This window comes from Colobus angolensis, unplaced genomic scaffold (assembly GCF_000951035.1).
Source record: "Colobus angolensis palliatus isolate OR3802 unplaced genomic scaffold, Cang.pa_1.0 Scaffold4, whole genome shotgun sequence".
Taxonomy (NCBI): Eukaryota; Metazoa; Chordata; class Mammalia; order Primates; family Cercopithecidae; genus Colobus; species Colobus angolensis.
In genome coordinates, this window is record NW_012117376.1 from 14,931,579 (window position 1) to 14,951,180 (window position 19,602).

Here is a 19,602-nt window from a genome sequence, read left to right on the forward strand (position 1 = left end):
AGGCAGGGGGAGGTTTCATTGCTTCTCTTACTGGACTCTGGCAAGACTCCAGTGTTGTGGCTGAGGACCCTGATGCTTGAAGGGGAGAAATGGCCAGCTAGTGAGCAACTAAGGAACCCAGCTCTGTTTGAGGCCAGAGCCCATATTTCCGGAACAGAGTTAGAACAACGCTTGCCCCGTTTTCGGCTTTCTAGTTTTCAGCTCTTGGGGGACTAGACCTAGGGCTCTGTGGGCAGAGTCCTAGCGCCCCCATAGACCTGTGGGTCAGCTGCATCTTCCCTTCTGCCTTCTTTCTTTTCTCTCTGTCTGGGCTCAGGCCTCAGCTTCACTTTTGAGGGACCCTGACCTAGGAGATCACCTGAAAGTCAGGGAGAGGGATGGATGAGGAGCTCTGATCAACCAAATCAGAGTTGAGACTACCATGCCCATTTCACAGATGACAGCAATGACCTGAAAGGCCAAGCAGTTTGCCTGAGGTTCCTGGTCTGACTGGGCTAGGGGTGGCTATTCTGCACTTTGGGAAGCCACTCTCACCACCCTCTGACCCTCATCTCTCTTCCTCCTCTGTAGGGAGCTGGACCACAGTGGGACAAGGACGCCTCCAGATAGGTTGCCAGGGCCCCACATGGAGGAGGCAGGTGGGCCCATGGCCCGGGCCAAGGCCCGAGTGGTAAGTGCCACACTGACATGGCGGCAGCGGCCCCCTGCCCAGGAAGAGATCAAACATGGTTTTCACAAGGTGTCCCTGGTGTCAGGGGCCCAGATGGAAGCCCCGCAGAAGGAGATGTTTGAGTTCAGCCGTCGAGAGGAAGTCAATGGCTTTGCAACACAGGAAGAAGAGACCGTGAATTGCCAGGGCCCTCGGGATACGGCTGGCTCCAAGAACTTCCAGAGCCATGGACCCGTCTCTTCCGAGAAGTACACACCACCTCCCAAGGAGAAAAGGCCTGAGCAGAGGCTGAAGGAGGCTGTGGACCAGAGTGATGGCAGCCGCCAAGATCCCAGGACTGAGCCCCCACGTGTGGGAGCTATGGCCAGGACTGAGCTTTTGGTTCCCCTGCCTGGGCCCCAAGAGCCAAGTCCCCACCCAGGTGTAGGTCTCACCAGTGGGAGCTCCCGGAGCCTCGAGGAACACCGAGTGACACGCACCGTGCGGACCACCACGGTGGTGAGAGGTCATGTGGACCGGCGGGTGAGCAGCTCTGTGACTGTGAGGCCAATGTCCTCGGGCGAGGCCCTGCCACGGGGCCGTCAGATCGCCCGCATGGTGCAGCCAGTGGTAGTGGGCTCCCCACCAGGCTCGCCCAGCCGCAGCCAGGCTGTGAAAGTGCTAAGTAACCTCATACCTGCTGGGCACAGCCCCCCTGCCAGCCACCTGCCCAGGCCCACAGCTGGAGTGCCGAGTAGCACAGGTCTGGGCAGCACAGTGGGGACGGCCTTGAGGCAGCTGCCTGAGACCGGGACAGCAGAGCTTAAAGACAGCTCTGCCCTGGTCTCTACAGGCATCCCAGCCAGTGCTCCTAAGAATCGGGATGTCCCTGCAGCCTGTCCAGACCGAGACCAGGGCAGAGCCCTGGATGCCAGGGCCTGTGAGCTCTGGCAGGTGCTGGGAGCCCCCAGTTCCACTGAGCTCCCTCTCCAGACTTCTCAGGGTCAAGCATCAGTCCCCTCCTCTCCCAGACTCCAGACGCATGTCCCCTCTCCAAGCCTAGCCCACCCTGCAAAGCAGCCTGTGGTGCCCTCTCACACCAGGGCCCAGCTCACTCCCCTTGTTCTGCCCCCTATAAAAAGGGAAGGGTTTGTGGACCCCCCTGCTGCCACCGTCCTGCCCATGGTGAGGAGGGAGCATGTGACAGTCCCTGAACAACCTCCTTCTCCATCCTCTATAAGAAGGAAGGATGTCCCCAGCCCAGGAGGTCTTTCTGCTCCATCGTCCCCAAGGAATAAGTTTGTTCAGAACTCTGAAAATGTGCCTGTCCTCACCTTTACCCAGAAGGAGGTGGTGTGGGGCCCCGGTGCTCCTGCGGCCTCGTCCCCCACCCGGAAAGAGGTGTTGAAGGGCCCCGGTGCTCCTGATGCCTCATCCCCCACCCAGAAGGAGGTGGTACAGGAGTCCAGTGCTCCTGATGCCTTGTCTCCCACCAAGGAGGTGGTGCAGGGGTCCAGTGCTCCTGATGCCTTGTCTCCCACCCAGAAAGAGGTCGTGAAGGGCCCTGGTGCTCCTGCTGCCTCATCTCTCGCCCAGGAGGTGGTGCAGGGGTCCAGTGCTCCTGCTGCCTCGTCCCCCACCCGGAAAGAGGTCGTGAAGGGCCCTGGTGCTCCTGCTGCCTCATCTCCTGCCCAGGAGGTGGTGCAGGGGTCCAGTGCTCCTGCTGCCTCGTCCCCCACTGGGAAAGAGGTCGTGAAGGGCCCTGGTGCTCCTGCTGCCTCATCTCCCGCCCAGAAAGAGGTGGTACAGGGGTCCGGTGCTCCTGCTGCCTCATCCCCCAAGTCAACTGAGGTTGTCCAGGGCCCAGAAGGCAGCCCTAGCATCCAAAAAGAGGCTGTCCAGGGTATTGCAGGCAGCCTTGCTCCACCCCTCACTAAGGAATAGACTGTTCAAGACCCAGCTGCTCCTGCCTCCTCACTTCCCAAACAGGACAAGGGGGTCCAGGACTCTGAAGGGAGCCCCATCTCATCTCTCACCCAGAAAGAGGTTGTGCAGGACCCTGCTGTTCTCCCTGCCCCATCTTCCTCAGTGGACAGGGTGTCCCGCAGCCCAGGAGGCACCCCTGCCCCAGTGCCAACAGGAGCAGAGGCCAGCACGGAGTCCCAGCTTGTCTCTGACCCCACCAAGGGCAAGACGTGCCCAGAGACATTGAGGGAGGAGGATGAGGTGGCCCTGGCCACTGACCTGGAGATATTCCTGGATACCTTGTGGAGCATGGAGCCCCCTGAGATCCTCCGCACTCACCGGCTGCCACGAGCCCCTCGCTCCTCCTACCTGTCCATGTATGCCACACTGCCTGCCATTGAGGAGGACCAGCCAGGGCCATGGGTGCTGGGCCCCGGCCCCCAGGAGGTGCCTTCACTGGAAGAGAAAGAGGAGGAGGAGGAGGAGGAACCAGAGAACCCCTATCTAAGTGATGACGAGAAGCTTCAGCGCAGGCAGGAGAAAGCTGGGCCCAACCCCTCCTGGGACCTCCACCCTGCCAGGCCCACCCAGGTCTCCTGCTCTCCTCTTGAGATGATGAAGAAGCATGTAGCAGGAACCAAGGGCCCCCACTTAGAGCTGGGGTTGGAATTGCAGGGAGGCAGCAGACCCACTTCCCGTCTCGGAGGCAGCCTTCTTTTCGGCAGTCTGGTTCCTGCCACCAAGGAGGCCTCCACCCCGGAACCGCTGGGCACAAAACTATCTGCCCTGCTGCCCCATGGGGCACCGGGGCTCAGGAAGGTGCCAGGACAGTTGCCCCTGCTTTGCAGTGAAAGACCATCCCTGACGGAGAAGCTTGCCTGTGCCCTGCCCCTAGAGGAGTGGGTAAGTGAGGCCTTGGGTGGTGTGAAGAGAGTGGTGCTGGGAGTCAGAGTCTGGGGGCAGAGCCTTCTGTCTGAAGTTTGGTTCAGTTGCCTGTGCAAGCCACATCTCTCTGGGCCTCAATCTCCCTATCCCTACCGTGGGAGGTTTGTACTGTGGATTCCAAAGGGCATGGGGGCTCCAAGATCCTGGGAGCTGAGGAAGGCGGGTGATGAGCACCGAGCTCCTGGGACAGGGTGATGAGTCCTCTGGGGGTTGGGAACAAGTGTGAGCATCCTCTATGTACCAGCTCCTTGGGGGTGGGGGTCAATAGAGAGGATGTGGGATCTTTGGAATGGCAGATTGTGGGGAGGCAGGAAAGAAGAGACACCACAGGACTTACTTTATCACCTGCCTCCGTTTCAGAGCCCAGCCTTAAAGACCCAGGGCAAGCCGAACACCAGGCCTGGAAAGGTAGGGCTGTGGGGGCAAGCGGGTGGGGGCAGCAGGAGGCAGGGGCCTGGGGTCAGGGCCTGAGGACCCCTCTGTGCCTTCTCAGGTGATCATCTTCTCGGAGTCTGGCTGCCAAGGCAGTGGCAGGGAGGTCTGGGGAGACATTGTTGATGCCTCAGGCTGGGCCCCTGTAGCCTCCATAAGGGTAGTTCGAGGCTGGTGAGTGGGGAGTGCCCAGCAGGGCACCTGGCTGTGAACCCGGGGCGGGGGTGCAGAGGGGAGTGAGAAGTGACCAGGCCAGCCTGGGAGAAACCCCATCAGCTACCCAGCAGCCCTGGGCACATACTTCTCCCCATCTGTGACCCTGGAATCTCTGTGCCCACAGCTGGGTGCTGTACGAAGAGCCAGAGTTCCGGGGTCAGAAGCTGGTCCTGCCTGAAGGAGACATGGAACTCAGAACCCCAGGGACAAAGTGGAGTCCCCAAGGCATCGGCTCCCTAAGGAGGGTTGTCTGGGTGAGTGAGTTGCAGGTGGGAGACGACCTCGAGGTGCCTAGAGTTGAAATCCCCGAGGCCGGTAATGCCAGCACTTTGGGAAGCCAAGGCAGGTGGATCGGCTGAGGACAGGACTTGGAGACCAGCCTGGCCAACATGGTGAAACCCTGTGTCTACTAAAAATACAAAAATTAGCCGAGTGTGGTGGCATGCGCCTGTAATCTCAGCTTCTCAGGAGGCTTACTTGAGCAGGAGAATTACTTGAACCCGGGAGGCGGAGGCTGCAGTGAGCCTAGCTTGCACCACTGCACGCCAATCTGGGTGACAGAGTGAGACTCCATTTGAAAAGAAATTCCTGGGAGAGATCTTATGGGGGTAGCGGGCAGAGGGGCTTAATATGGACTAGTCTGTAGATTCCTGACCATGGAGCTGACTGGGGAAGAAAGAGATTCTGGGAAATGGGCAGCCTGGCTGAGGCCAAGCTCAGCTTGGGAAAGCAGCCTGGGGAAGTTTGAGTGCATGCTCAAGCAGGAAGGGGAGAGAGCAGCAGAGACGAGGTGGGAGGGGATGCTCGGGTTACCTGCCCCCCAGGGGCCAGTTTGCAGGCCCCAAGTCAGACCTGAGGTGCCAGGCATGTTTGCTCATTCATTTGCTCACAGATCCTCACTCATGTCTAATATGTGCCAGGCACCAGTGCCAGGCAATGGGCAGTCGGGGGAGATCCCCTCGCTGCCCTGCAGGACTTACAGTCAAGCTAGGCTATGAGGATTGGGTTTGGAGCAGGGACACCATATAACCAGACTAGGGATTTATAAACATCCCACTGGCTACCAGGTGGAGAAAAGAGGGATCCTGGAGAGAGGGAGACCAGGACGGGCTGTGCTTTCCAGCCAAGGGGCACCTCTGATTTTTGAGGAAGGGCTCTGTGGTTTGAAAAGTTAACATTATAATTTCAAAGGCCAGGCACGGTGGCTCACGCCTATAATCCCAGCACTTTGGGAGGCCAAGTTGGGGGATCACCTGAGATCAGGAGTTCAAGACCAGCCTGGCCAACATGGTGAAACCCCGTCTCTACCAAAAATACAAAAAGTAGCCAGGTGTGGTGGCAGGTGCCTGTAATTCCAGCTACTCAGGAGGCTGAGGCTGGAGAATCGCTTGAACTCAGGAAGCGGAGGTTGTGGTGAGCTGAGATTATGCCATTGCACTCCAGCCTGGGCAACAAGAGTGAAACTCTGTCTCAAAATAATAATAATAATTAATAATAATAATTTCATGTTTGTAAAGTGAAAACAACAATATTGTTTTCACAGCATAGAAATAAACTACCCAAATTAAGTTTGACACCAGAAGGAAGAGCAATGACTCTAAAAGCAGTGTCTATCAGGCATTTTGGTTCTTTTGGTTTGTTTGATTTTTGTTTCTTTCTTTTTTTTTTCTTTTTTTTGAGACAGAGTCTCATTTTGTTGCCCAGGCTGGAGCGCAGTGTCGTGATCTCAGCTCGCTGCAAGCTCCACCTCCCGGGTTCACGCGATTCTCCTGCCTCAGCCTCCCGAGTAGCTGGGACCACAGGCACCTGCCACCACACCCGGCTAAATTTTTTTGTATTTTTAGTAGAAATGGGGTTTCACTGTGTTAGCCAGGATGGTCTCGATCTCTTGACCTCGTGATCTGCCCATCTCAGCCTCCCAAAGTGCTGGGATTACAAGTGTGAGCCACTGCGCCCGGCCTGATTTTTGTTTCTAATGAAAGAATGAATAACTGAGTCCAGAGCTGTTGCAATCTCCTGGTAGGAGATGACGAGAGCTCATTAGCCTTAACTAGGACAGTGGCCCAGGAGGAGGGGACAGTTTTCAAAGACTCTCCAGAGGCTGGGCGTGGTGGCTCATGCCTGTAATCCCAACACTTTGGGAGGCTGAGGCAGGTGGGTCACCTGAGATCAGAAATTCAAGACCAGCCTGGCCAACATGATGAAACTGTCTTTACTAAAAAAAATACAAAAAATTAGCCTGCCGTGGTGGCAGGCACCTGCAATCCCAGCTATTTGGGAGGCTGAGGCAGGAGAATCTCTTGAACCCAGGAGGCAGAGGTTTCGGTGAGCCAAGATCACGCCACTGCACTCCAGCCTGGGCAACAAGAGCGAAACTCCGTCTCAAAAAAGAAACAAAGGCTGTCCAGAAACACGTAAATGTTTATGGACAATTAATTGTGAACTTCTGACAATAAATTTAACTTCATGTGGGAGGTAACGACTACAAGAGAAAAGCAAAGGCTTTGAAGTCAGATGTTTCTGGATTCATTTGATTCATTCAGCATTGATTGGGCACCTGTTGTGTGCCAAGCACATGGGAGGTGCTGGGTTGCAACAGTGAACAAAAACTATACTGCTCTGCTACTTACAAGCTGTGTGACCTTGGGCAGATTGCTTAACTTCTCTGAGTCTCACTTTCCTTACCTGTGACTGGATGAATAACACCCACTGGGAGGACTAAATGAGATAGGGAAGGACATGACCTTAGCACAGTGCCTTGCATGCAGTAGATGCTTCGTACGTATTTGATGAATGAGTGAGTGAATGAAAATGGTCCTGGTGGGGAAGAAACACTCAGAATACAAAGAGGATCTGCTGCTTCCTGGGATGAGGTACAGGCAAAGCCAGTCTGGACAGAGGCAGGAATCGTACCTAAAGGAGGGGTCAAAGTTGGAACTCAGGAAGTGACTGTCCATCTTGCCCATCCTCCCACCAGGCTGGAAGTCAGGCTACCCAGAGGCAAGGCTATGGGCCTGGCACTTTGCAGGGTCTCCCGGGAACTTTAGTCCCAGGTCCCAAAGGTTCAGCAAGGGACCAGCGTGGGCTTTGGTCTCAGGCTTGGCTGGTTGACCTTGCAAAGACCACTCTAGTCACTTTCCTGGTCTCTGGAGGAATGGCCACAAAGGTTTTCCCAGAAGCTATTTGGAGCCCTGGCTAAATGGACTTGGGGAGGCGGGGTATTGTCCAAGGGGACTATTTATGTATCTTTGCTTTTCTTTTTGAGACAGAGTTTCACTCTTGTTACCCAGGCTAGAGTGTAATGGCTTGATCTTGGCTTACCGCAACCTCTGCCTCCGAGGTTCAAGCGATTCTCCTGCCTCAGGCTCCCGAGTAGCTGGGATTTCAGGCATGTACCACCACATCCAGCTAATTTTTTATTTTTAGTAGAGACTGGGTTTCTCCTTGTTAGTCAGCTGGTCTCGAACTGCTGACCTCAGGTGATCCGCCCACCTTGGCCTCCCAAAGTGCTGGGATTACAGGCGTGAACCACCACACCCAGCTGTTTATATATATTTAATTTCCCCCCTCCTTCCATAGGACTACAGCACCCCGGAAATCAGCCTCTTCTCTGAGGAGGGCCTCAGGGGGGAGCAAGTGAAGCTAAGAGAGGCCTTGAAGAATTCCCAGGGTCTGGAGAAGCCCCTGCAGGTGGCATCCGCCACTGTCTCTGCAGGACTGTGAGTCTGGTCTATTCTAGAATCTCCTCATTTGATATTCACTGTGCTGGGTGCTGGGGACACAGGTGACAGAACACAGTTCCTGCCTTCAGGAGTGCTCAGTCCACTGGCAGGGTCAGGCAAGTAAGCAGACAATAGCAATTCAGATTTTTGGGGTGAGGGAGCACAGAGACACCATACCATGAGAGGCAGAGTGTAGAAGTCAGAGAAACCTTCCTGGAGGAGGAGACATCATGTCGGGATGAGTTGGCCAAGAATCTAAGCTCCATGAGGGCAGAGATTTTGTATGTTTGTTCACTGCTCTATTCCTGATGCCTGTAGCAGGGTCTGGCACACAGCAGATGCTTCTAAATATTTGTCAACTGAATGAATGGGGGAAAGAGTGTATCTGGCAGAGGGAATAGCACATGCAGAGGCCCAGAGAGGAGAGGGTTAAGCTTCAAATTTTCAGTCTAGCCGGTGTGAGCAACAAGTGGGAAGAATTGAGTCCCAGGAAGGAGGAGGTCAGATTGCAGAGCCTCTCTGCATAGCCAGGCTTTATTGTGAGGCTAACAGGGAACTGCTGGGGTTGCTGAAGCAGTTTTCCATGCGTGCTAGAGAAAAATGCTCCAGCTGTTGTGTGAAATTAGAGAAGGCAAAGCCAGAGGAAGGGAGACCAATGTGGCTACTGCAAGAGATTATACGAGACTGATGGGAGCCTCCCCAGAAAACCTCCTTTTCCCCTCTAAACCTTCCCTCCCACCCGCCAATCTGTGTCCCTTGAAGTCTGGGGTGCAGCAGCCTCTCTGCCTTCCCCCAGGTGGCTACTGTACCCCAAACCATTATTTGAAGACACTCCCTACATCCTGGAACCTGGAGAGTACCCCACCTCAGAGGCCTGGGGCACATCGGACCCCAGCGTGGGCTCCCTGAAGCCCATGAGATTGGTAAAGAACAGGGCACACCCACAGGCCAGGAGGTCTAGGCTCTGCCCCTTGTCCCAAGTAACATGGTCCTGCAGTCTGTGGGAAGGGCCGGGGAATGAAGTTAAAACAGCACCCCTTGGAGACTGCTTCCTGGGAGCTTCTATTGGGAATGGGGAGTGGAAGGAGAGGGAGGATTAACCTAAGAGGTGGGGGAAGAGGGAAGACATGGGGTTGGGGTTCTCAGGATCAAGAAAATCCTAGATCCCCAGCCCCATCTGTCTTTCCCATCTCTGGGCTGGTGTCTCAGCTCTGTCTCCTCTGCAGGGCTGCCCAAGTGTGGAGAAGCCAGGGGAGCCGAGGGTAAGAGTCTGGGCTTAAGAGCCAAAGAGGGCCTTTGGTCGTGGGGTGCAGGTGTCTGGTTACCACGGTCTGGACAGGAAATCCAGAGAGGAGGGCACTGGGGGCCAGAAGCTGGGTCTAGGGAGATGGGACCTGATGGGCTCACTGGGAACTTGCTTTTGATGTGTAAGAAGGTCAGAGGTCAGAGTAGAGACAGGAATTGGGTAAGGGGATGGAGTTCCGTGAGGAGGTGGGAGGACTAGGGGGTGCCACATTGGCCTGATGCTGGGCGGAGCCATTCCTGAGCTGGCTGAATGTGTTTGGGTCCAGATGACTCCCTGCCATCCTGACACCCGTTTTCCCCCAGGCTGTGGTGTATGAGGCCCCCGGCTTTCAGGGCCACAGCTGGGAAGTGAGCCGAGACATCTACAACCTTCAGCAGCCAGAGGACAGCCAGAGCCCCCACCCGGCCTCTGTGGGGTCCCTGAGAGTTCTCGGGGGCTGGTGAGAACTCAGGACCCTTCCTTCCATTTCATCACCTCCACTGGCCTTTACCCTTGGGAGTGGGGAGTGACCTGGGCTGCATAGGGGTGGGGACAGCTGTCTCATTCATCCATGGGCCTCCTATGACTGAACCGGCCTGTCCATCTTTCTGCTTTTCCCAGGTGGGTGGGCTACGAGAAGGAGGGCTTCCGGGGCCACCAGTATCTGCTGGAGGAGGGGGAATACCCAGACTGGTCACACTGGGGAGGCTATGACGAGTTGCTGACCTCCCTCCGCATCATCCGGACGGTAAGCCCATCCCTCTGCCTCTGGCCCCAGGCAGACCTCCCCCAGTACAATTTGTGGAGGGAAGAATTTGTACCCCCTCTCCGTGTTCTCCCTGGAAGTGTTCCGGAAGGTCTAGCCTCTCTTCCCCCTGCTGCTCTTCTCCAGGCCGTACTGACAGCCTCACCCCTAATTCCCCAGGTGGGTTGTGACCCTGGAGTCTGGGCACTCCCAGGGGTTTTGGTTTGTGGGCGGGAAAGACCTGACTGTCCCTGGGAACCCAGGACTTTGGGGACCCAGCCGTCGTGCTATTTGAGGCCATGGACTTCGAGGGGCATGGCGTGGAGGTCACCAGGGCATTGCCGGATGTGGAGCTGGTGCAACACGGCCCCAGCACACAGGCCACCCACATGCTCAGCGGCGTGTAAGTGACCCGGGCTCCGGGAGCGGGTCGGGCCCGGGCGAGCCGGGGGCGGTTCCAGGAGAGGTGCAGGCTCCGTCCCAGCGGACCCGCGCCCCGCCCTTCCTGCAGGTGGGTGGCCTACCAGGAGGTGGGCTTCTCCGGGGAACAGTACGTGCTGGAGAAGGGCGTGTACCGTAACTTCGAGGACTGGGGCGCGGGCAACAGCGCCCTCGCTTCGCTACAGCCGGTCCTACAGGTGCGTGCCGGCCGCGGGGGGCGGGGCCTCCCCGGTGGCGGGACCTGGAGTTCGGGTGCGCCCCGCCCCCACGCAAAGGTAGCGGGCTGGAGGACCTGCTTGGGCGCTCGGGGCGGGGCCTTGGGAGGGGGCGGGGCCGAGGGTGCGGCCGCGGGGTGGGCAGTACTGAAACCTAGAGGAGCGGAGGCTAGGGGCCGGCACTCTCCCTAATTGTCGATTCCGTCCCTCTCTTCAGGTCGGGGAGCACGATCTGCACTTCGTCTCAAAGGTAAGGCGGGGACTCCGCAGGGAGCCTTTGGGCCTCCGTCTCTCCCCTCGTTTCAAACCTCTCCTCTCCCCACTGTTCTCGGCCCTACTGCATCGCCCTTCTTCCCCTCATCTCCCCTCTCTGCCTCCAGATTCAGCTTTTCTCCCGCCCCGACTTTCTGGGCGACCACTTCTCCTTCGGAGATGACCAGGCCGCTCTGCCCGCCTCCTTCCGACCTCAGTCCTGCAGAGTCCACGGCGGCAGGTGAGGACGTGGAGGGGTGAAGGGCTGGGGGCGCTGGGGCAGAGGCGGGGCTGCAGGAGGAGAGTCTTTCAAATGATTTCCTTCTTTTGGGTACCTTGGGATGAGCTGTTGTGTCTTGCGCCTTTCAATTTTAAAACAAACAAAATAAAATAAGGTTTTAATGGAAAATGTAAAACTGTAGATTGTATAATATAAATATAAATCTTATTTCCTCTATTCGTGTGCTCTTTTAAATTTTCAGTGGAGTATTTTAAATCCTTGACCCAACGTAAAATTTCATGGGTAAACACTTCAACGTGTGTCTCTAATATGAAATAACTTTTTCCCCACGTAGCCAGAAGTCATTATCACATCTAATAAAATTAATAACAATTTCTTCATATTACCCAATACCCAGTCCGTGTTCAGATTTCTCCTGTTGTCTCAAAAATACATTTGTGAAATTAACTTGTTTTTCTCAGCATCCAAATAAGGTTCTTGGGCCAGGTTTCGTCATGTTGGCCAGGCTGATCTCAAACTCCTGGGCTCAAGCTATCTGCCACCTCCGACTTCCAAAGAGCTAGGGTTACAGGCATGAGCCACCGTGCCCGGCCGACCCCAGTAGTTTTTGTTGTTGTTGTTGTTGTTTGTTTTTGTTTTTGAGACAGAGTTTTGGTCTGTTGCCCAACCTGGAGTGCAATGGTGCGATCTCAGCTCATTGCAACCTCTGCCTCCCAGGTTCAAGCGATTCTCATGCCTCAGCCTTCCCAAGTAGCTGGGATTATAGGCATGCGCTACCAAGCCCAGCTAATTTTGTATTTTTAGTAGAGATGGGGTTTCTCCATGTGGGTCTGGCTGGTCTTGAATTATCGACCTCAGGTGATCCGCCCACCTCAGCCTCCCAGAGTGCTGAGATTACAGGCGTGAGTCACCGCACCTGGCGACCCTAGTAGTTTTGATAATTTTCTTGATATGAGATACTCCAGGATCACTTTGTACATTCTTTTTTGCTCCAAATCTAGAATTGGCTATTTGCCATGGAATGCTGGTTCCTTGTAGTGGCAAATGGTATTTAGAGACCAAAATCTGCGTGCTAGGTGTTTCAAAGTTATAATGCCTATATCACAACTAATAGTAAAAACCACTGAATGCTGTTGGGAGTTTCCTGTGTGGGTTTTTTTTTTTTTTTTTTTGAGATGGAGTCTCGCTCTGTCGCCCAGACTGGAGTGCAGTGGCGCTATCTCGGCTCACTGCAACCTCCGCCTCCTGGGTTCAAGCAATTCTCCTGCTTCAGCCTCCCAAGTAGCTGGGAATACAGGTGCCCACCACCACGCCCAGCTAATTTTTGTATTTTTAGTAGAAATGGGGTTTCACGATGTTGGTCAGGCTGATCTCAAACTCTTGACCTTATGATCCACCTCCCTCAGCCTCCCAAAGTGCTGGGATTACAGGCATGAGCCAGCGCGCCTGGCCTCTTGTGGTTCTTTTTGTCCTCAGGATATTCACCTATAAGCTATTTGTTATGTATTAGTTTAAATTACTGTGTCTTAAACACATTTGAAATAATACTTTGGTGTGTGTAGTTATGTCACCAACCTAATATACAGTTAGGTTCATTAATTGATTTTCAGTTTTAAGGAATACTTTTCATTTTTTAACTATTTCTGGATTTGTTTTGTTTTTGTTTGAGACAGGGTCTCACTTTCCATTCAGGCTGGAGTGCAGTGGTGTGAACACAGCTCACTGCAGCCGTGACCTCCTGGGCTCAAGGGATCCTCCTGCTTCAGCCTCCTGAGAAGTTGGGACCATAGGTGCACACCACCACGCCCAGTTAATTTTTTAACTTTTTTCTAGAGATGGGGGTCTCACTTTGTTACTTAGGCTGGTTTCAAACTTCTGGGCTCAAGCAACCCTCCCTTCTTGTCTCCCAAAGTGTTGGAATTACAGGTGTGAGCCACTGCACCTGGCCCTAATTCTGTTTTCCTATGAATAATTGCCATGAAGCTGGGCACGGTGGCTCATGCCTATAATCCCTGCACTTTGGGAGGCTGAGGCAGGAGTCCAGGAGTTCAAGACCCACCTGGGCAACATAAGGAGACCCTGTCTCAACAGAAAAATTTTAATTAGGTGGGTGTGGTGTCATGCACCTGTAGTACTGCCTACTCAGGAGGCTGAGATGGGAGGATTATTTGAGCCCAGGAGTTGGAGGCTGCAGTAAGCTATGATCACACCACTGCACTCCAGCCTGCGCAACAGAGTAAGATCTTCTGTCTAAAATAATAATTATTACATGAAATATTTACATGGTTCCTGCCTTAGCTCAGGCTGCTATCACAAAATACCATAGTTTGTGTGGTTTAAATAAGAGAAATTTATTCTCTCACAGTTCAGGACACTAGGAAATTCAAGATCCAGGTGCTGGCCACTTCACTTCCCCAGTGAGGCCTTTCTTCCTGGTTTGCAGAAGGCCACCTTCTCACTGTGTTCTCGTGTAGTGAAGAGAGAGAGTAGGAGCTCCTGTCTCTTCCTCTTCTTTTTTTTTTTTTTTGAGGTGGAGTTTCACTCTTGTTACCCAGGCTGTAGTGCAATGGCGCAATCTCAGTTCACTGAAACCTCTGCCTCCTGGGTTCAAGTAATTCTCTTGCCTCAGCCTCCTAAGTACCTGGGATTACAGGCATGTGCCACCACACCCAGCTGATTTTTGTATTTGTAGTAGAGATGGGGTTTCTTCATGTTGGTCAGGCTGGCCTTGAACTCCCGACCTCAGGTGATCTGCCTGCCTCGGCTTCCCGAAGTGTTGTGATTACAGGCATGAGCCACCGCACCCGGCCCCTTTCTCTTCTTTTAAAGACACTAATCCCATCATGGGTCCCACCCTCATGACCCCCTCTAAACCAAATTACCTCCAAAAGGCCCCGCCTCTGAATACCATTACATTGAGGGTTATGGCTTTAGCATATGATTTTGGGAGGACACAGACATTCAGCCTATAACAGTTCCAAAGCCAATAGCTTTCATCTCTGTCCCTGCCACCTTTTTCCCTCTCTCCCCCTTAGAAATCTTTTTTTTGTTTGTTTGTTTGTTTGGTGTTTGGTGTATTCATCCACTGGCTTTTTTGTTATTGTTGTTAAGATATGAGCAAATATGGCCAGTTACGGTGGCTCAAGCCTGTAATCCCAGCACTTTGGGAGGCTGAGATGGGCGGATCACGAGGTTGGGAGATAGAGACTATTCTGGCTAACACGGTGAAACCCCGTCTCTACTAAAAAAACACAAAAAAACTAGCTGAGCGAGCTGGGCGACAGAGCGAGACTCCATCTCAAAAAAAAAGAAAAAAAGAAAAAAGATATAAGCAAATATACACTCATAAATTTCCATATAACTATAGAAACCAAATATTTATATTTTGTTTTCCTTCTCCTCCATTTTCTTACACAAAAGGGAGCATACTATAACCAGGTTAATATAATAAAAAAACACTAAATTGTACACTTTAGAAGTGTGAATTTTGGCCAGGTGCAGTGCGAGGACGCTCTGGGAGGCCGAGGTGGGTGGGTCACTTGAGGTCAGGAGCTCGAGACAAGCCTGGCCAACATGGTGAAACCCCATCTCTACTAAAAATATAAAATTAGCTGGGCATGGTGGCACATGCCTGTAGTCCCGGCTACTCGGGAGGCTGATGAATTGCTTGAACCCAGGAGGCAGAGGTTGTGGTGAGCTGAGATCGCGCCATTGCGTTCCAGCCTGGGCAACAATAGCGAAACTCCATCTCAACAACAACAACCACCACCACAACAACAACATAGTGTGAATTTTATGGCATGTGAACTGTATCTCAGTTTTTTAAAGGAAGTTTGCTATAAACACTGTTATGCACCTGCTTTTTTCATCTGTTTGGAGATCACTTTATATCCCTTTAAGAGCTCTTTTTCATTCCACTTAACTACTGCATTATACTCCACTTTTTCTTAATTTATTCAGCCAATCCACTATTGACGGACATCTGGGCTGCTTCCACCCTTCTCTGTTGCCAAAGTGCTATAATGAATAGCCTCCTGCATGTGTCATTTCATGTTCTCAAAGGGTGTCCTTGGGATGGATTCCTAGGTATGAGATTGCTGAGTAATTACTCGTGGAGTTTTGCTTAATATTGCAAATTCCCCTCCATAGGGGCAGTATGATTTCATTCAGTCTTTTTTTTTTTTTTTCTCGCTCTGTTGCCCAGGCTGGAGTGCAGTGGCCGGATCTCAGCTCACTGCAAGCTCCGCCTCCCGGGTTTACGCCATTCTCCTGCCTCAGCCTCCTGAGTAGCTGGGACTACAGGTGCCCGCCACCTTGCCTGGCTAGATTTTTGTGTTTTTTAGTAGAGACGGGGTTTCACCGTGTTCGCCAGGATGTTCTCCATCTCTTGACCTCATGATCCGCCCGTCTTGGCCTCCCAAAGTGCTGGGATTACAGGCTTGAGCCACCGCACCTGGCCTCATTCAGTCTTTTCTTAAGTCTGACCTCATTCCCTGCTGCTGTAGTGCCTATTCATCCTTGACCTCCCCTGGGACAGGGGGTCATGATCAAGTCTTCATTCCCTCTTCTGTATCTCAGGGGAACCTGGGCAGGCCAAGGACAGGTAGGCTCACGTACCCTCCATTTCTTCCCCTTCCCCAGCTGGATCCTGTTTGATGAGAAGAACTTCGAGGGTGACCAGCACATTCTCTCTGAGGGCGAGTTCCCCACTCTCACGGCCATGGGCTGCCTAGCCTCTACGGTCCTGGGCTCTCTCCAGAAGGTATCCCTGGTGAGTTTCCATGTCCGCTTCCAGGCAATCCCGGAAGCGGAAGTTGCTGCTGAGGGAGTTCTGGACACAGAACCTGTGTGCTGGTGCAGGGGTTGACTCCAGTGTTTTTAGAACCCCCCTAGGTCCCCTTGACTCTGGGGCTATAAAGCCAGTTTAGTTTGCTAGCTCTTCGTTGAGCACCCACTGAGACAGGACCTGGGAACATGGAAATAAATCGGACACAGCCCTGCCTGTAAGGAACCCATGGTCCCATAGACATAAAGATTACATGCAGAGTGGTGCATCCAGATACAGAAGTGGTGCGGGAATGGTGGGACTAACACTCAGGTCTGGGTGGGGCAGGGGCCAGTGCTGCCAAGGTGATGTTCCACGCAGGGAGGAGTGACAGGACCAGCTAAAAAGATGGCCCTGCCTGCCGCAGACCAATGGGAAGGGGCAAGGCAGTGGGGTTGCTGCTACAGTGACCCAGAGTGAATTGGGATGTCCTTCACCTAGGAAGAGATGGATGGAAGTGACCACAATAAGGGGCTAGCACCTGTAGGACTGGTGACTGACTGTGTGGCCAGTGGGGGCAGTACCCAGTCAGAACAAGTGATGCTTACTGAGTACATAGTATGTGCCAGATGGTGTTTAAAATTAAAAGGCTTCGCACCAGCCAGGCGCGGTGGCTCGTGCCTGTAATCCCAGCACTTTTGAGAGGCTGAGGCGGGCGGATTACCTGAGGTAAAGGGTTCGAGACCAGCTTGGCCAACATGGTGAAACTCTGTCTCTACTAAAAATACAAAAATTAGCAGGATGTGGTGGCACATGTCTGTAATCCCAGCTACTTGGGAGGCTGAAACAGGAGATTCGCTTGAACCCACGAGAATGTCACTGTACTCCAGCCTAGGTGACAGAACAAGACTCCGTCTCAGAGGGAAAAAAAAGGGTTGCCACATGTACTAAACCTTTTTAATCTTCTCCACAACGCTGAGAGGTGTGTTCCCATTATTATCTCCCTTTTCCAGATGCGGAAACTAAGCCACAGGCTCCAGGTCACATAGTTGGTAACAGGCAAAGCCAGGCTCTCCCCCAGGCAGCTAGTTCTGGGGTCCTAGTCCTTTGCAACTACATGTTAGGCTCTGAAGACAGATAAATCTGGTTCTGAAGCCCGGCTTTAGGTCCCTGAGCAAGTGATTTACCCTCTCCAGCCTGTTTCCTCACTATTAAGTGAGGGATGATAATAACTTCTACCTTATAGGGTTGTTGAAGAGTTATAATGAGATCAGATAAAGCGCTTAGCATAATATGGCCTGTAGTAAACCCTGATGAATGTGAGCTGCTATTATTATCAGTATTATTGTTGTTATTGTTATCATGAAGATGAAAAGGAGAAATCTAGAATAAGGCCAGGTGCGGTGGCTTATGCCTGTAATTCTAGTACTTTGGGCCAGGCGTGTTGGCTCACCCCTGTAGTTCTAGCACTTTGGGAGGCCGAGGCGGGCAGATCATGAGGTCAGGAGTTTGAGACTAGCCTGGCCAACATGGCGAAACCCCGTCTCTACAAAAATTAGCCGGGCGTGGTGGCTCTTGCCTGTAATCCCAGCTACTTGGGAGGCTGAAGCAGGAAAATGCTTGAACTTTAAAGGTGGAGGTTACAGTGAGCTGAGATTGCACCACTGCACTCAAGCCTGGGTGACAGAGTGAGACTCCATCTCAAAAAAATTAAGTAAATAAATTCTAGCACTTCAGGAGGCTAAGGCAGGAGGATCACTTGAGCCTAGGAGTTTGAGACCTGCCTGGGCAACATGGTAAGACCCTGTCTCTACAAAAAATTAGCTAGGCATGGTAGCAGAGTCCCAGCTACTCAGGAGGCCGAGGTGGAAGGATCACTTTAGCCCAGGAAGTTGAGGCTACAGTGAGCTGTGATTGCACCATTGCACTCCAGCCTAGGCAACAGAGCGAGACCCTATCTCAAAAAAAAGAAAAAAAAAATCTAGGCCGGGTGTGATGTAATTACAGGATTACTCCTGTAATCCTAGCACTTTGGGAGGCCAAGGCGGACAGATCACCTGAGGTCAGGAGTTCGAGACCAACCAGGCTAACATGGTGAAACCCTGTCTGTACTAAAAGTACAAAAATTAGCCGAGCATTGTGGCACGTGCCTGTAATCGCAGCTACTCAGGAGGCTGAGGCAGCAGAATTGTTTGAACCCGGGAGGTGGAGGTTGCAGTGAGCCAATATCGCGCCACCACACTCCAGCCTGGGCAACAAGAGCAAGACTCCGTCTCAAAAAAAAAAAAAAAAAAAATCCCCAGGTTTCCATCCTGGCTCAGAGTGCCAGGTTAGTTCTGAGAAGTGCTATTTACCAGAGAGGAGGTTTGAGGGGGAAATTGGGGGCCCAGCCTGGCGCTTACTGCCTCTGAGAATCAGGGGCACTTGGCTGCCAGCATCCAAGAGTCGGTGGCCCTGCAGAACTGAGCTCAGGAGGGAAGAAGGCCTGACATACAGATCTGGGAGTCTGGGTGTCTGGGATTGTGGGACTGTGTCTGGGACTTGGGCTCTCAGAGCCTCACCCTTGTCTGTCTCCTGGGCCCCAGCACTTTTCAGAGCCTTCAATTTTCCTGTATGGACTCCAGTGCTTCGAGGGGAAGGAGATCGAGCTCAGCAGGGAGGTGCGGAGCCTGCAAGCCGAGGGCTTCAACAACCACGTGCTGTCCGTGCGGATCAAGGGGGGCGTGTGAGTGCCGAGGGGAGGCACGGGTGCGGGGGCTGCTGGTGGGGATGAGTCATGGCAAGACGGAGATCCTGGGGGTCTCTGGCCTCTTTCCCCTCCCCACTTTTGCCCCACTCCTCTCCAAGCCAGGAAGGAGGGAGAAGTGCAGACTGAGAAGGGTCACTGGCTCTCAGGGCTTAGACCTCAGCTTGGTGGGCTTCTCAGGATCCTACTTTACTCTGCAAACCCCAAATCTACTTCCCAGCCTCCCTCTCCGCCCTGAGAACCCTATTCGAGGCAGAGGAATCCCTGCACAAGAGAAGAGGAGGTGGAGAATGTTTTGACATCTGTGTCTCCTCCTCTACCTGTCTGTCTGTGTGTCTGTGCTCTTCTCTATGTCCCTGACACCTGCTGGGCCCAGCTGGGTGCTATGTGAACACAGTGACTTCCGGGGCCGCCAGTGGCTGGTGGGAAGCTGCGAGATCACCAACTGGCTGACCTACAGCGGCACCCAGAGGGTGGGCTCCCTCTACCCCATCAAGCAGGTGGGTAGCGTGGCTGGAGCTGAGCATGTCTGGGGCTGAGCGTGTCTGGGCAGGCCTTTCTGGATGAGTGTCTAGCTGTGTGTTTCCCAAACACAGCATTTGTGTACTTTTGTCACAATTTTTGCCACATCATCATTCCTCTTGAGCCATTGTCTACTTAATATTTTTCTCTAGATTAACTCTCTTTTTAAAAGTCTTTTAATTAATTTTTATTTCTCAAAAAAGCTTTTTTTTTTTCTTTTTTTTTTTTTGAGACAGAGTCTTGCTCTGTCACAAAGACTGGAGCACTGTGGCAACATCCTGGCTCATTGCAACCTCCACCTCCCAGGTTTAAGTGATTCTTGTGCCTCAGCCTCCCAAGTAACTGGGACCACAGGCACGTACCACCACGCTCAGCTAATTTTTGTATTTTTAGTAGAGGCAGGGTTTCACCATGTTGGTCAGGCTGGTCTCGAACTCCTGACCTCAAGTGATCCACCTGCC

At 53.1% G+C, this 19,602-nt stretch overlaps 1 protein-coding gene across 1 annotated transcript in view; it reads left to right on the forward strand.

Moving 5' to 3' along the window:
- AIM1L (absent in melanoma 1-like) overlaps positions 1 to 19,602 on the forward strand; it is a 33,576-nt gene that overhangs the window by 7,223 nt on the left and 6,751 nt on the right. Inside the window, 16 exon segments of the mRNA XM_011955590.1 lie at positions 571 to 3,517; positions 3,920 to 3,967; positions 4,053 to 4,165; positions 4,332 to 4,461; positions 7,787 to 7,926; positions 8,726 to 8,852; positions 9,156 to 9,191; positions 9,538 to 9,674; positions 9,836 to 9,962; positions 10,223 to 10,362; positions 10,471 to 10,597; positions 10,833 to 10,865; positions 10,996 to 11,108; positions 15,750 to 15,879; positions 18,459 to 18,598; positions 18,996 to 19,119. Coding sequence (XP_011810980.1) covers positions 626 to 3,517; positions 3,920 to 3,967; positions 4,053 to 4,165; positions 4,332 to 4,461; positions 7,787 to 7,926; positions 8,726 to 8,852; positions 9,156 to 9,191; positions 9,538 to 9,674; positions 9,836 to 9,962; positions 10,223 to 10,362; positions 10,471 to 10,597; positions 10,833 to 10,865; positions 10,996 to 11,108; positions 15,750 to 15,879; positions 18,459 to 18,598; positions 18,996 to 19,119 — 4,557 coding nt within the window. The 5' untranslated portion in view covers positions 571 to 625.